The following is a 13,737-nucleotide window of genomic DNA, read 5'->3' on the forward strand; positions in this document are numbered from 1 at the left end:
GGAAATCTGGCCGCAACACTCTGGACGGCTGTCAGTCAGCAACACAGCTCTGGCATTCCCTCTAGATCTTGGGAGCTGCAGCGGTTGCTGTCGGGACTGACCTCTAGCAACGGATGAGTGACATCCTCCTGCAGTTGCTCCTCCAACTGAGCTGGAGGGGCCTGCCTTTTATACTTTGGGTTCCTGTCCCCCTCCTCCCCTGCCCTCTGCTTCCGGTGAGGCAGGCATGGGTATCCTGGCTCTGCCCACCAGGGGGCAGTGGCAGTTGTCCATCTGGGAAGGAGGCCACGCCCCCTCGCTGCAGGGGGCTGCAGATTATATTATGGGTTATCAGTAGCCTTGGCCCCTTGCTTATGTCCTCTGATACTCTGGGTATACTGTCTCCTTAGTGACTGATACTCTGCTTCCTTCCTCTTTGAACTCTGTGCCGAATTGATAGAGGATGAAACCCCAAGCAAAGTGACTCCCATTTCCCGAACTTCTGCTTGCCATGCTCTGTGACAAAATATCTCACAAATGTGTCTTAGTTATTAATAAGAAATAAAACTGGTTTTATTTCCTCTGCTGTCTTCTGTGTTAAACCAACCATGTAGCCTTTTGACCATGTAAATGAGGAAATGGCAGAGCTGAGATTTACAGGAGCTCAGTTTGCAGGGTCATACATCGCATTGCAGATGGCATGCTGCATCTCCCTTGTCATAAACTTTTAGAACATACAGCTCTTCTCAGAGTGCGGTCCCTATCTGTATTCCAGATGTGGGAATGCATGTGTACTATATGCCTGAGATCAGAGATTCTAGCAAGCTGTGTTTGTTGGTCTCTGCCTGTGCAGTTGTTCTCCCTGTGCTCTAAATCCAAGAGTATAACAGGTGGTGTGGACTGATGTCTCTCCAGTTCCTTTTTACCACTGCATGGCCTGATTTCTCTGCGTTTCTTTTTGTCTTAACAAACCTGCAAACATGTAAATAGCTTTTAGTATTTTAGTATAGTATAATTAGTATAACTAAATTTGTCTTTCCCTCCCTGTGGACAAAGACTATGCCCAGAGTTCCAGGGCTTAAGAACTGTCTCCTGTCCCCGCTCCTTCTGTGTGAGCAATGAGCACTAGTGCAGTCTCTATAGTCTGAGACAGGCGCATATCTCAGCTAAGTGCAGCATTTGCCATTTGTTTCCCCCACGAACCTGCAAGGCTCAAGAATTCCAGCTAAGAAAACATATGGAGAAGGCTGAGACCTCAGTCAGAACCGGGCCAGTGAGACTCCCTCTTCCACACCATGGTACATCAACCTCAACTGATAAGCTGTGCTCCTTCAAGCCAAAACTCAGGAATAGAAGCTAGAGCTGCTAAACCCAAGGAATTACTCTCATCAGAAGCCCTGGATAAGGGGCACACACAAGCAGGAGGACAGATCTCCTTCCACGTCTGTTTCCAAAGAAAGGAAACGCAGTGGATCTAATTTTACCTAGATTTTAGTAAGGCGTTTGATACCGTGCCACATGGGGAATTATTAGTTAAATTGGATAAGATGAGGATCAGTAGGAAAATTGAAAGGTGGATAAGGAATTGGTTAAAGGGGGGACAACGGGTCCTACTGAAAGGTGAACTGTCAGGCTGGAGGGAGGTTACCAGTGGAGTTCCTCAAGGATCGGTTTTGGGACCAATCTTATTTAATCTTTTTATTACTGACCTCGGCACAAAAAGTGGGAGTGTGCTAATAAAGTTTGCGGATGATACAAAGCTGGGAGGTATTGCCAATTTAGAGAAGGACAGGGATATCCTACAGGAGGATCTGGATGACCTTGTAAACTGGAGTAATAGTAATAGGATGAAATTTAATAGTGAGAAGTGTAAGGTCATGCATTTAGGGATTAATAACAAGAATTTTAGTTATAAGCTGGGGATGCATCAATTAGAAGTAACTTTAGTAGAGTAAATTTAGTAGTAAAATTAGTACAGGAGGAGAAGGACCTTGGAGTATTGGTTGATCACAGGTTGACTATGAGCTGCCAATGTGATATGGCTGTGAAAAAAGCTAATGTGGTCTTGGGATGCATCAGGAGAGGTATTTCCAGTAGGGATAAGGAGGTTTTAGTACCGTTATACAAGGCACTGGTGAGACCTCACCTGGAATACTGTGTGCAGTCCTGCTCTCCCATGTTTAAGAAGGATGAATTCAAACTGGAACAGATACAGAGAAGGGCTACTAGGATGATCCGAGGAATGGAAAACTTGTCTTATGAAAGGAGACTCAAGGAGCTTGGCTTGTTTAGCCTAACTAAAAGAAGGTTGAGGGGAGATATGATCCCTCTCTATAAATATATCAGAGGGATAAATACCGGAGAGGGAGAGGAATTATTTAAGCTCAGTACCAATGTGGACACAAGAACAAATGGATATAAACTGGCCACCAGGAGGTTTAGACTTGAAATTAGACGAAGGTTTCTAACCATCAGAGGAGTGAAGTTTTGGAATAGCCTTGCAAGGGAAGCAGTGGGGGCAAAAGATCTATCTGGCTTTAAGATTAAACTCAATAAGTTTATGGAGGAGATGGTATGATGGGATAACATGGTTTTGGTAATTAAATATTCATGGTAAATAGGCCCAATGGCCTATGATGGGATATTAGATGGGGTGGGATCTGAGTTACCCAGGAAAGAATTTTCTGTAGTATCTGGCTGGTGAATCTTGCCAATATGCTCAGGGTTTAGCTGATTGCCATATTTGGAGTTGGGAAGGAATTTTCCTCCAGGGCAGATTGGAAGAGGCCCTGGAGGTTTTTCGCCTTCCTCTGTAGCATGGGGCACGGGTCGCTTGCTGGAGGATTCTCTGCTCCTTGAAGTCTTTAAACCATGATTTGAGGACTTCAATAGCTCAGACATAGGTGAAAGGTTTTTTTGCAGGAGTGGTGGGTGAAATTCTGTGGCCTGCGTTGTGCAGGAGGTCAGACTAGATGATCATAATGATCCCGTCTGCTCTAAATATCTATGAAAAGGGATCCCTCCCTGACTCTGTCCAAGTCCGGTATGTCCTTGCACATGGGTCCTAAAAACTTAAGTTCACTTAAAGCTTCCTGTCATGAGGGCAAGGGGTGAAGGAGCGAGGAGCTGCCATTTTCAACATCTGCACTGATTCCTAAACTGTAGGAGAGTCACTCAGTGACACCATGTATGAGCTCCTTAGTAGACTCTTTGATGGTACCAAGCCATCACCGTAAAGACTTGATGTCCACTATGGCCATGAATGTGCTGGATCCGTTGGTCCTGACTACTGGAATGTCTGACTCCCACGTGAACCAAATTTTGCACCTAACCAAAGGATATCTTCACGCTTTCTTATCCTCCAGTCTCCTTTTCCTTCAGGTCCAACCCTCCTGAGCGAGATTGAGACACCAGAGGAGGAAGCTACCTCCAGGGGAAAGGAGCATTCCCCTCCTTCAGTTTTTAGGCAGGAGTCTTCACCCACAGGCACCAACAGCTCTGCCGGTCAAAAAAGAGCCAGCCTTAACAGAACTCGGAGGCTCCAGACAATCCTTCACCCTCCAGACAATCCAGATTTGGGATCTGTCCACCATCTGATGCCATGCAGTTCCCCTCAAGTGGTTGACTCTTCAGTGGCCCTATTGTGGCCCAAGGGATCTCTACGGTAGACATCCCGGAGCTGTCCATGAGTCCCACCATATCTTTCCCAGGGAACACCTACTGGCTCCATCAGAGTCTGTGGAAGAGAGGATGGGTGTTCCATCTTCCTCACCAGATGAGGCTGAAAAAAATTCAATTTGTTTTGAAATGAAACAGAATTGGGGCGGTTTCTTCTGCAAGTCTTCAGTCCCACATTGGTAACTACCGAGCTTTTTTCGCAAAATGATTTCAACAATTACTTGAAGACTTTGGACTTCAAGGACAAACTCCCTTCAGAAAACAGTGTAATTCCAGGCCCTCATTGAGGAAAGCAACCTGGAAGCTAAAATGTCCCTTCAAGCTGCAGTGGTTGTAGTTTGACACTGCAACTAGAAGGATAGCCACAGAAATAGTCATGAGGTGGCTGCACTCCTTGGGGTTCTCCAGGAGGTGCGAGATATCATAAAGACTTGTCTTTCAGTGAGTCTAATTTATTTAATGAGGACTGAATAATCTCTATACTCCATTAAAAGAACAGCAGTCCACGCTGTGGGTATTTTACACCCCAAACAGAGAATACCATACACGGGTGTACAGGCCAAGACGGTCTCCCCAACCATTCTACCACTAGTGCTCATTCAAAAAATGCCAGAAGGTACGAAGACCTAGATATGCAATTCTCTCTGCTGCAACTACTCAGCCTCATCCATCATCCATGGGTTATTTTTGACAGGCCGATCAAGAATTGCCTTCACCTATTGATACCATCCACTACTGCCTTGCTTCCCACCCCCTCCAATCTTTAGTGGCCACCCTACCCTCTTCATCCACAATTGGGGGAAATTGCTTAGGCAAATGGGTACTAGAGATTATCCACTGCAGCTACTCTGTAGAGTCCTTTTCCTCCCCTGGCCACCTCAAACCCTTCTTGGCCCCTGTAATGGGGTAAACCTGGCACTTTGTGGCCCCCTGCTAGAGGCCTTGTGGTCCTACTACACCCTTCCCCAGGAAGGAGCAGCAGAGGCCTCGTGGAAGAAGCCAATCGGAGCCCAAGCAGGCTCAGATAAAAGGAGCTGCAGTGCCTGAGCAGGTCAGCTCTAGGCTTGGACCAGAGGGGGAAGGAAGGGTGTTCCTCTCTGGACATAGGAGCTTGACTGTCTGCGTTTATTTAAGCTGGGAGAAAGGGGACCTGAGAGCTTGAAGCTCAAGATAAGGGATAAAGATAAAAGGGTCATGTGGGAAGAGGCCTAGGGAAGTAGCAGCTGCTAGTTGAAGGCAGCAGTAAATAACTGCTGTTTATAAGGTCCCTGGGTTGGAGGCTGGAGTAGTGAGTGGGTCAGGGTCCCCGCCTCTGGCAAAGTGGTCTAAGCCCCACAAAGGGGACAAGGCTTGAATTTAAAGGGTCCAGAGACAGGTCTCAAGACCTGTGAGGTCAGATAGTTTTTTGTTGGATTTTTTCTACCTTGGAAGGGGTTTATTCTGACTGTGACTTGGCTGGAGGGCTGAGCCACTGAAGACCTGCCAGGCGATGTTGACAACCTACAAGGGGACACCTGGGGCAAGAAAAGGCCTGCAGTAACAGATGCAGCAGCAGGAGATGCTCAAGAGGTGAGTGCCCCCTGTCACAGTCCCTCTTCAAGGACTATTCTTACATGGAGAGCCTCTCCTCCGAGGGGCCTGTTTTGGCTCACCTTATTCCATCTAAATTAATACAGGTGTTAATATAACCCAGTTACTGTTGACTACTAAACACCGTTAAACAAAATTCAGGGTTTTGTATACAGAGACCTTCATCTGCTTAGTACCATGGCATGCACACCATTAAAAATCCTTTTAACTTTTTATTTAAAAGAAAAGGAAAAACAGTTGATGTATTTGAAATGTAAAGTATTAAATACAGCTTTCGTTTTAACAACATCCCTTGTTCCCTTTCCCTATAGCTGGAGGGAGTTTTAGAAGGAAATCACACACACACACACACACACACACCCTGCACGTTTGACAGTCTTAGATGGTAACAACTGGCCTTTTGGGGAGAAGAGTAGTTAGTTGAAATGGGCTGGAGCTGCTGTTAATATTTCATCCCAGGTAGTGTTTAGGATTCAGCTGGAGCCAGTAGAAGTGGCAATGTCACCTGAATCCAATTCTCTGGCCCTGCCTGGTCAGAAAATCTCTCAAATGATCAAGGCCTGTGGTCCCAGGATACAGTGGGGGTGGCAACCATGATGGTGAAGCTTGCTTTAGTAGCCAATTTCCCCCACACACACACACACCCATGTCTTTCTTTAAGGACCTGGGAATGGTGGGTGGAATAGCCCATCCCCTCATTAGTTTGTCCACTAATTAGGCCTAATGTCCAACACCAATTTTGGCTTATTAATTTTTGATCCAATATTTTTATTTAGCAAGTATGATCATAACCAGGGATCCTATTTTCTGTGATTTAAAAAAAAAATTCTGATTTAAAAAAAAATCCATGATTTTCTGCAAATAAAATAAAATGCTGAAGTTTCCCTAGCCACAATATATATAGGTATCAGTTGAACACAATGTTTTATTGATACCCCCTGTGACATTCTATACCATGGGGGAACGCCATGTAACCCCCATATTCCTCATTGATATATAATTGTGACCTTGCATATAAAGCATACCATGTGAGGTATCATGGGAAAGGTTCCATCTAAATATGTATATAATCCATACATATAAGGTTATGAGAATGTGCTGTATGATAGTCATTAAAATGTGCTGTGGGTTTGGGAAGCGCCTGGATACTAGTTCTCCAGAAACAATGTCAAGGAAAGTAACTAATGCCCGGTCGGGTGTCAAACAACCCATCAACAGCCATTTGTCAAGAACAAATCGTGTCAAACTAACCTGATAGCTTTCTTTGATAGGGTAACAAGCCTTGTGGATAGGGGGGAAGAGATAGATGTGGTATGTCTTGACTTTAGTAAGGGTTTTGATATTGTCTCACGTGACCTTCTCATAAACAAACTAGGGAAATACAACCTAGATGGAGCTACTATAAGGTGGGTGTATAACTGGTTGGAAAATCATTCCCAGAGAGTAGTTATCAGTGGTTCACAGCCAAGCTGGAAGGGCATAACGAGTGGGGTCCCTCAGGGATTGGTTCTGAGTCCGGTTCTGTTCAAAATCTTCATCAATGATTTAGATAATGGCATAGAGAGTACACATAAAGTTTGCGGATGATACCAAGCTGGGAGGGGTTGCAAGTGCTTTGGAGGATAGGATTAAAATTCAAAATGAGCTGGACAAACTGGAGAAATAGTCTGAAGTAAATAGGATGAAATTCAATAAGGACAAATGCAAAGTACTCCACTTAGGAAGGAACAATCAATTGCACACATACAAAATGGGAATGGCTGCCTAGGAAGGAGTACTGCAGAAAGGATCTGGGGTCATAGTGGACCACAAGCTAAATATGAGTCAACAGTGTACCCTGTTGCCCAAAAAAAAAAAAAAGCAAACATCATTCTGGGATGTATTAGCAGGAGTATTGTAAGCAAGACATGAGAAGTAATTATTCTGCTCTACTCTGTGCTGATTAGGCCTCAACTGGAGTATTGTGTCCAGTTCCGGGCGCCACATTTCAGGAAAGTCATGGACAAATTGGAGAAAGTCCAGAGAAGAGCAACTAAAATGATTAAAGGTCTAGAAAACGTGACCTATGAGGGAAGACTGAAACAATTGGGTTTGTTTAGTGTGGAGAAGAGAAGACTGAGAGGGGACATAACAGTTTTCAAGTACATAAAAGGTTGTTATAAGGAGGAGGGAGAAAAATTATTGTTAACCTCTGAGGATAGGACAGGACACAATGGGCTTAAATTGCAGCAAGGGAGGTTTAGGTTGGACATTAGGAAAAAACTTCCCAACTGTCAGGGTGGTTAAGCCCTGGAATACATTGCTTAGGGAGGTTGTGGAATCTCCATCATTGGGGATTTTTAAAAGCAGGTTGGATGGTCTAGAAATACTTAGTCCTACCTTGAGTGCAGGGAACTGGACTAGATGACCTCTCAGGGTCCCTTCCAGTCCTATGATTATATGATTGTCCAGCAAGGTAGCTACAATTCATTGACTCACCTGCATAAGGCCACACCCAGGGAATTGCTCAACCTTGCTTGGGGACTCAGCAATGCCCACCAGATATGCCTGGACTTGTGTTCTCCAAGCACATGGACTTAGGATATAACATAGAACAGTGCTACTCAAAGTGGTGGTCTGCGGACCGGTGCCCATCTGCGAGCCATCAGCTGGTGATCTGCACACACGTTGGGGGGGAAAATTGCTGGTCCTCCACATCAGATAGTTTGAGAAGCACTGGCATAGAACACAGGCCAGGCCTGCCCCCACCCATGCTGCAAGCAACAAAGATACTCAGAAGACTCCAACAAAGGAGACTGGCCCAGATTTAAGGAACAAACCTGTATATTAAGGGCTGCAATATCCAGTGGGGTGAGAGAAACTGCTTAATCTAGATGTTGCCCAGTCTAATAGGGTTGAGAGTTTAGACTGCGTGCTTATATTTTATTTTTGGTAACTGACTTTTTGCCTACCACTTATAATCACTTAAAATCTATCTTTTGTAGTCAATAAATTTGTTTAACTGTTTATCTTTACCAGTGAGTTTGCCTGAAGTTTTGGTAAATTGGCTCAGGTTTGCAAAGGCTGGTGTATATCCACTTTCCATTGATGAAGTGGTGAACTAATTAACTTGCACTGCTCGTCTTGAGCAGTGCAAGATGGTATATTCCTGAAGTACAAGGTTGGGAGCTGGGGGAATTTGGCTGATACCTTACTCTGTGTGATTCATGAGTAACTTTGGGAGCATTCATGCGGTCTAGCTGGGCGTGGGGCTCTGCATGCGGTTGTGCTGAGTGATAACAGTGCATGGAGGGGCTTGCTGCTTGCCACTAGCAAAGCATTGTGAGAGACAGCCCAGGGTGGAGAGTTAAGGCGGAGGTGGAGGTGGAGAGTTAAGGGGGCACAGTGGTCCCAGGCTGCACCTTGGGGATCTCATCAGACCCCCGAGCCTCCATTTTTCCAGCTTTCTGTATTAACCAAACTGTCAGTCAGGGCCCCCCTCCCACAATCTTAAAATAAGTCATAGAAAGCTCTTTGCCCATTCTCCTTGTTTTTAATTATTCTATGTGGCTCCGGTCCCAATTAGATTGGCAAAAGGGGGTTCCACTGTAAATTTAAAGCATTCAAAAATCAACCACAAGAGGGTGGTGCGCACATTGAATAAGTGACACTGGTACTTTCAATAAAATGTAGTGAATGGGTTTTTTTTTTTTCCACAAAATGTAAAAATTAAAGATTCTCTGTAAAAACACAAATTCCATTTTTTCTGCAGCAAGTGGATTTCTAGGGTTCCTGATCATAACACAGCCCTTGAATTATATCCGTAGGCTTTAGTGTTTGGGCTAATTCAGTATTTGTCTCTGTTTTATACCTTTTCCAATCAACACTTGTTATAGATTATTGTGACATGTTATTAATTTTCATGCACTTTCCACAGTTGAGCTCACAACTAGGATAAATTTGTAGGCCCAATTGTTAAAACAACCCATAGAATGATTGCCACATCAGCACCAAGGAAAAGGGTTCTACTCCCCGTATTTTAGTCCCAAGAAAACTGGAGGATGGAAACTCTTGACCTTGAGCAACTGAACATTTTTACTTGCAAATCAAAATTCCATATGGTTATGCTGGCATCAATAATCCCCTCCCTCCATGAGGGAATGTGGTTTGCAGCTCTTGACATAAAAGATGCTTATTCTAATGTCGATGTTCATCCATCCCACAAAAAGTTCTGTTTCTGGTAGGACAAGAACACTACCAGTTAAAAGTACTCCCATTTGGGTTAGCGACGGCACCCAGAGCTTTCTTAGTGGTGGCAGCCTAAATGAGATGTCCAGCATGACATTGCACTCCATATGAATTTATGAAAATATGCTAATAAGTGAATATAATGTAACTCTACTGAGTGTGGTCATCCTATTTGTATAAATGTATCACTCTTTTATCTGAAACTAGAAATATGAAGCATAACTCTGAGGTCCTATTGTAATAATGCAAAGTGTGGGCCATTAATGGTGGTTTGGAATCTTGATGGCTCTAGTCAACTAGGACAATTGACTCTAGATGTCTCTGTTTACTTGTAAGTCTTCCTGTATATGTGTGTGCTGGCAAGCGGGTAATGAAGCCTTACAGTGACATGTGATCATGTCATCTGAACTGGAATCCATCTTTAACCCGGTGCTTTTCCATTTAGAAGGAGGGGTGGGAACTGAGAGAGGGGAAAAAGGATTCCTGCCTTATGCAAAAGAGATTATGGGGGTGGCAGTCATGAGAAATCCTCTAGCTACCACCTGAGCTGGAACACGGATTGTACCACGGGAAAGGATTGTGTCCAGACTAAGAAGGCATCCAGTCTGTGAAAGAAGCTTATTGAAACATCTCTGAGGGTGAGATTTTATCTGTATTCCGTTTTCTTACTGTATTAGGCTTAGACTTGCGTGTTTTATTTTGTTTTGCTTGGTAATTCACTTTGTTCTGTCTGTTATTACTTGGAACCACTTAAATCCTCCTTTTTGTATTTAATAAAATCACTTTTTACTTACTAATTAACCCAGAGTAAGTATTAATTCCTGGGGGAGCAAACAGCTGTGCATAGCTCTCTCTGTGTTATAGAGAGCGAACAATTTATGAGTTTACCCTGGATAAGCTTTATGCAGAGTAAAACGGATTTATTTGGGGATTGGACCCCATTGGGCGTTGGGTATCTGAGTGCTGGAGACAGGAGCACTTCTTAAGCTGTTTTCAGTTAAGCCTGCAACTTGTGGGGGACATGGTTCAGTCTTGGATCTGTTTTTGCAGCAGGCAAGTGTGTCTGGCTCAATCAGGCAAGGAACTGAAGTCCCAAGCTGGCAGGGAAAACCGGCTCAGAGGTAGTCTAGGCACATCAGGTGGCAGTCCCAAAAGGGTTTCTGTGACCTAGCCCATCACATCCAGGCTACACAGTCTTTCCATATGTGGATGAATGACTCCTGTCAGGAGGTGCAGTTGGCGATTGTTCTTGTTCCATCAAATTACAACCTTGAGAATCTGCATCAACAAAGAAAATTGCATTTTGACTCTTGCAAGATCTAACGATTTTTATAGAAGCAATCATAGATTTGATCTCGGCTAGGGCCTACCTCCCTATGGAAAGATTCAAGACCATGAACAATTTAATAAGACAGGTCACTTTCAGACCACAAACCACCGTCAAGTTCTGCCTTTCTCTACTAGGCCACATTACATTGTGTACTTAAGAACGTAACATCCATAATGGATCAGACCAATGGTCCACCTACCCCAGTATCCTGTCTTCTGACAGTGTCCAATGCCAGGTGTTTCAGAGGGCACGAACAGAACAGGCAAGCATCAAGTGATCCATGCTGTCGTCCACTCCCAGCTTCTGACAAACATAGGCTAGGAACACTCAGAGTACGGGGTTGTATCCCTGACCTTGGCTAATAGCCAAATCTATTCTTCATGAATTTATCTGGTTCTTTTTTGAACCCTGTTACAGTTTTGCCATTCACAACATCCTGTGGCAATGAGTTCCACAGGTTGACTTTTGTGTGAAGTACTTCCTTTTTTGTTGGTTTTAAACCTGTTGCTATTAATCTGATTAGGTGACCCCTGCTAATTGTGTTATGTGGAAGGGTAAATATTTCCTCCTTCACTTTCTCCACACCAGTCAAGATTTTATACAGGTTTATCATGAAAAGTCCCAGTCATTTTAATCTCTCCTCATACAGAACCTGTTCAATACCCTCGTCATTTTTGTTGCTCTTCTCTGTATCTTTTCCAATTCTAATCTTTTTTGAGATGGGGTGACTAGAACTGCACGCTGTATTGAAGGTGTGGGCGCACCATGGATTTATATAGAAGCAATATGATATTCTGTTTTGTTGTCTTTCCTCATGATTCCCAACATTGTTAGCTTTTTTGTCTGCCGCTGCACATTGAGTGGATGTTTTCAGAGAACTATCCACAATGACTCCAGGATCTTTGTTTCAGATAATTTAGACTAGGGCTGTCATTTAATTGCAGTTAACAGCTGCAATCAACTGAAAATAAAAAAAAGTGTTAATTTTAACTCTAAATTGCATACCTCTGGATGGGGAGGGAGGCATTGGCTGTGGACTGTCCAGTCAGGTGCTGTAACCCAATCCTCCACCGGAGGGAGAGGAGAGAAGAGGAAGTGGCTCCTGGCTCTGGCAAAGAGGTGGGGATCCTGACCCTGCTGCAGCCCATTGCCTCCAGCCGGCCCCTCGATCTAGGGACCACCCCTGCGTCATGCCCTATTGCCTCCGGCTGGCCACTTGTTCCAGGAGGCATAGAGAACAGGGGCCTGGCGAGGTCAGCCTCCCTGCACCAGCCTTTACAGTACTTGTGTGAGATGAATTGAAATGCTATTTCTTTTGTTTGTTTTTTACAATGCAAATATTTGTAATAAATAATATAAAGTGAGCAGTGTGTATTTTGTTTTGTAATTGAAATCAATATATTTGAAAATGTAGAAAAAATCCAAAATATTTAAATGGTATTCTATTCTTGTTTAACAGTGTGATTAAAACTGTGATTAATCAGTTATTTTTTTTAATAGCTTGACAGCCCAATCACAACAATCAGTAACCCACTAAGCCCCTTTTTTTACTACAGGGGTGTTAAGGGGCCACTTCGCCTTGAATGGTCCCATTAGAATATGTGCTAACTACTTATGCTAAACTAGCTGTTAGACCAGCAGTTCTCAAACTGTGGGTTGGGACCCCGTTTTAATAGGGTCACCAGGGCTAGCATTAGACTTGCTCGGGCACAGGGCCAAAGCCTGAGGGCTTCAGCCCTGGGTGGTGGGGTTCAGGTTACAAGCTCCCGTCTGGGGTAGAAGCCCTTGAGCTTCAGTTTTGGCCCCACCAGGATTTGGAATTGGCCCCCCACCCAGGGCAGTAGGGCTCAGGTGGGCTCAGGCTTCAGTCCCCCTCCTGAGGTCATGTAGTAATTTTTGTTGTCAGAAGGGGGTCACAGTGCAGTGAAGTTTGAGAACCGCTAGGTTAGACCTTGTATTTAGCTGTGACACTGAGTGCCTTTCTCAGACCTGAGGAAGAGCTCTGTATAGCTCAAAAGCTTGTCTCTCTTTCCGAGAGAAGTTGATCCAATAAAAGATATCTTACACATTTTATCTTCTAGTAAGAACTGTAGTCATGTTATAGTGTTTCAGGAACTGTGCAAAAAAGTACACTTGCTCGTTTTGTGTACTGTACAATTGTTTCACCTCGCCTACAGGCTTATGGCACCACCTCTCAATTCCACATCATACTGGGACGTTGCACCCCGTAATGTTTTATGGAAATATGCTTATGAATGTATATATGACATAACTAAATACGTTTTATGCTACATATGCCATGTAACATATCTCTGCAAAGGTTATGATCTACTGTATCTATTCATCCTATTTGTTTGCATGTATCATTTTTGTATTCAAAATTATGAATATTGACTGTGTACTTGTTTGATTTTAAGTAGCCTTAGTAAGGCATTTGGTCAGCTTCTTTAGAAAGAGATTTGCAAGTTAAGTGTTTCTGGATTGGGCACTTAACGGACAATGGATTGTGGAAAACTCCAATCCACATAAGAAGTCTGCCTGAGGATGTTCAAGGGAGCATGTAAACAATGGCTGCCACTTGTAAGGAACTGAGTCGTGCATGGACATGTGACTTGCCCATGTGACTCCAAAACTCCATCGTGGAGGTGGGATTCTACACAGTGGGAAGGAGGGGTGTCCACCCACAAGAGGAAGTCTATTTAAGCCCCTGGAAACCCCTCCATTTGGTCTTCAGCTGGCTCAAGAGAGCCTCTCTACCCCAAAGGATACCTGAAAGAAACTGGAACAAAGGACAGTAACCACAGGGGTGTGAGTGATTGCTGGACCCAGACTAGAACGAAGCTAGTCTGTAAAAGAAACTTACTGGAACATCTCTGAGGGTGAATTTCATCTGTAATCACTTTCTTACTGTATTAGGTTTAAACTTGCGTGTT

The 13,737-nt window shown here is 44.0% G+C and overlaps 1 protein-coding gene across 7 annotated transcripts in view; it reads left to right on the plus strand.

Moving 5' to 3' along the window:
• Window positions 1–560, plus strand: part of NCAPD2 (non-SMC condensin I complex subunit D2) — a 56,838-nt gene extending 56,278 nt beyond the window's left edge. For all 7 annotated transcript variants that reach the window (XM_037910523.1, XM_027823806.2, XM_037910551.2 and 4 more), the window contains one exon: window positions 419–560. In XM_037910523.1, coding sequence (XP_037766451.1) covers window positions 419–501 — 83 coding nt within the window. In that variant the 3' untranslated portion in view covers window positions 502–560. The remainder of the gene's footprint in view (window positions 1–418) is intronic.
• The last annotated feature ends 13,177 nt before the right edge of the window (window positions 561–13,737 follow it).

This window comes from Chelonia mydas, chromosome 1 (genome assembly GCF_015237465.2).
Source record: "Chelonia mydas isolate rCheMyd1 chromosome 1, rCheMyd1.pri.v2, whole genome shotgun sequence".
NCBI lineage: Eukaryota > Metazoa > Chordata > Testudines > Cheloniidae > Chelonia > Chelonia mydas.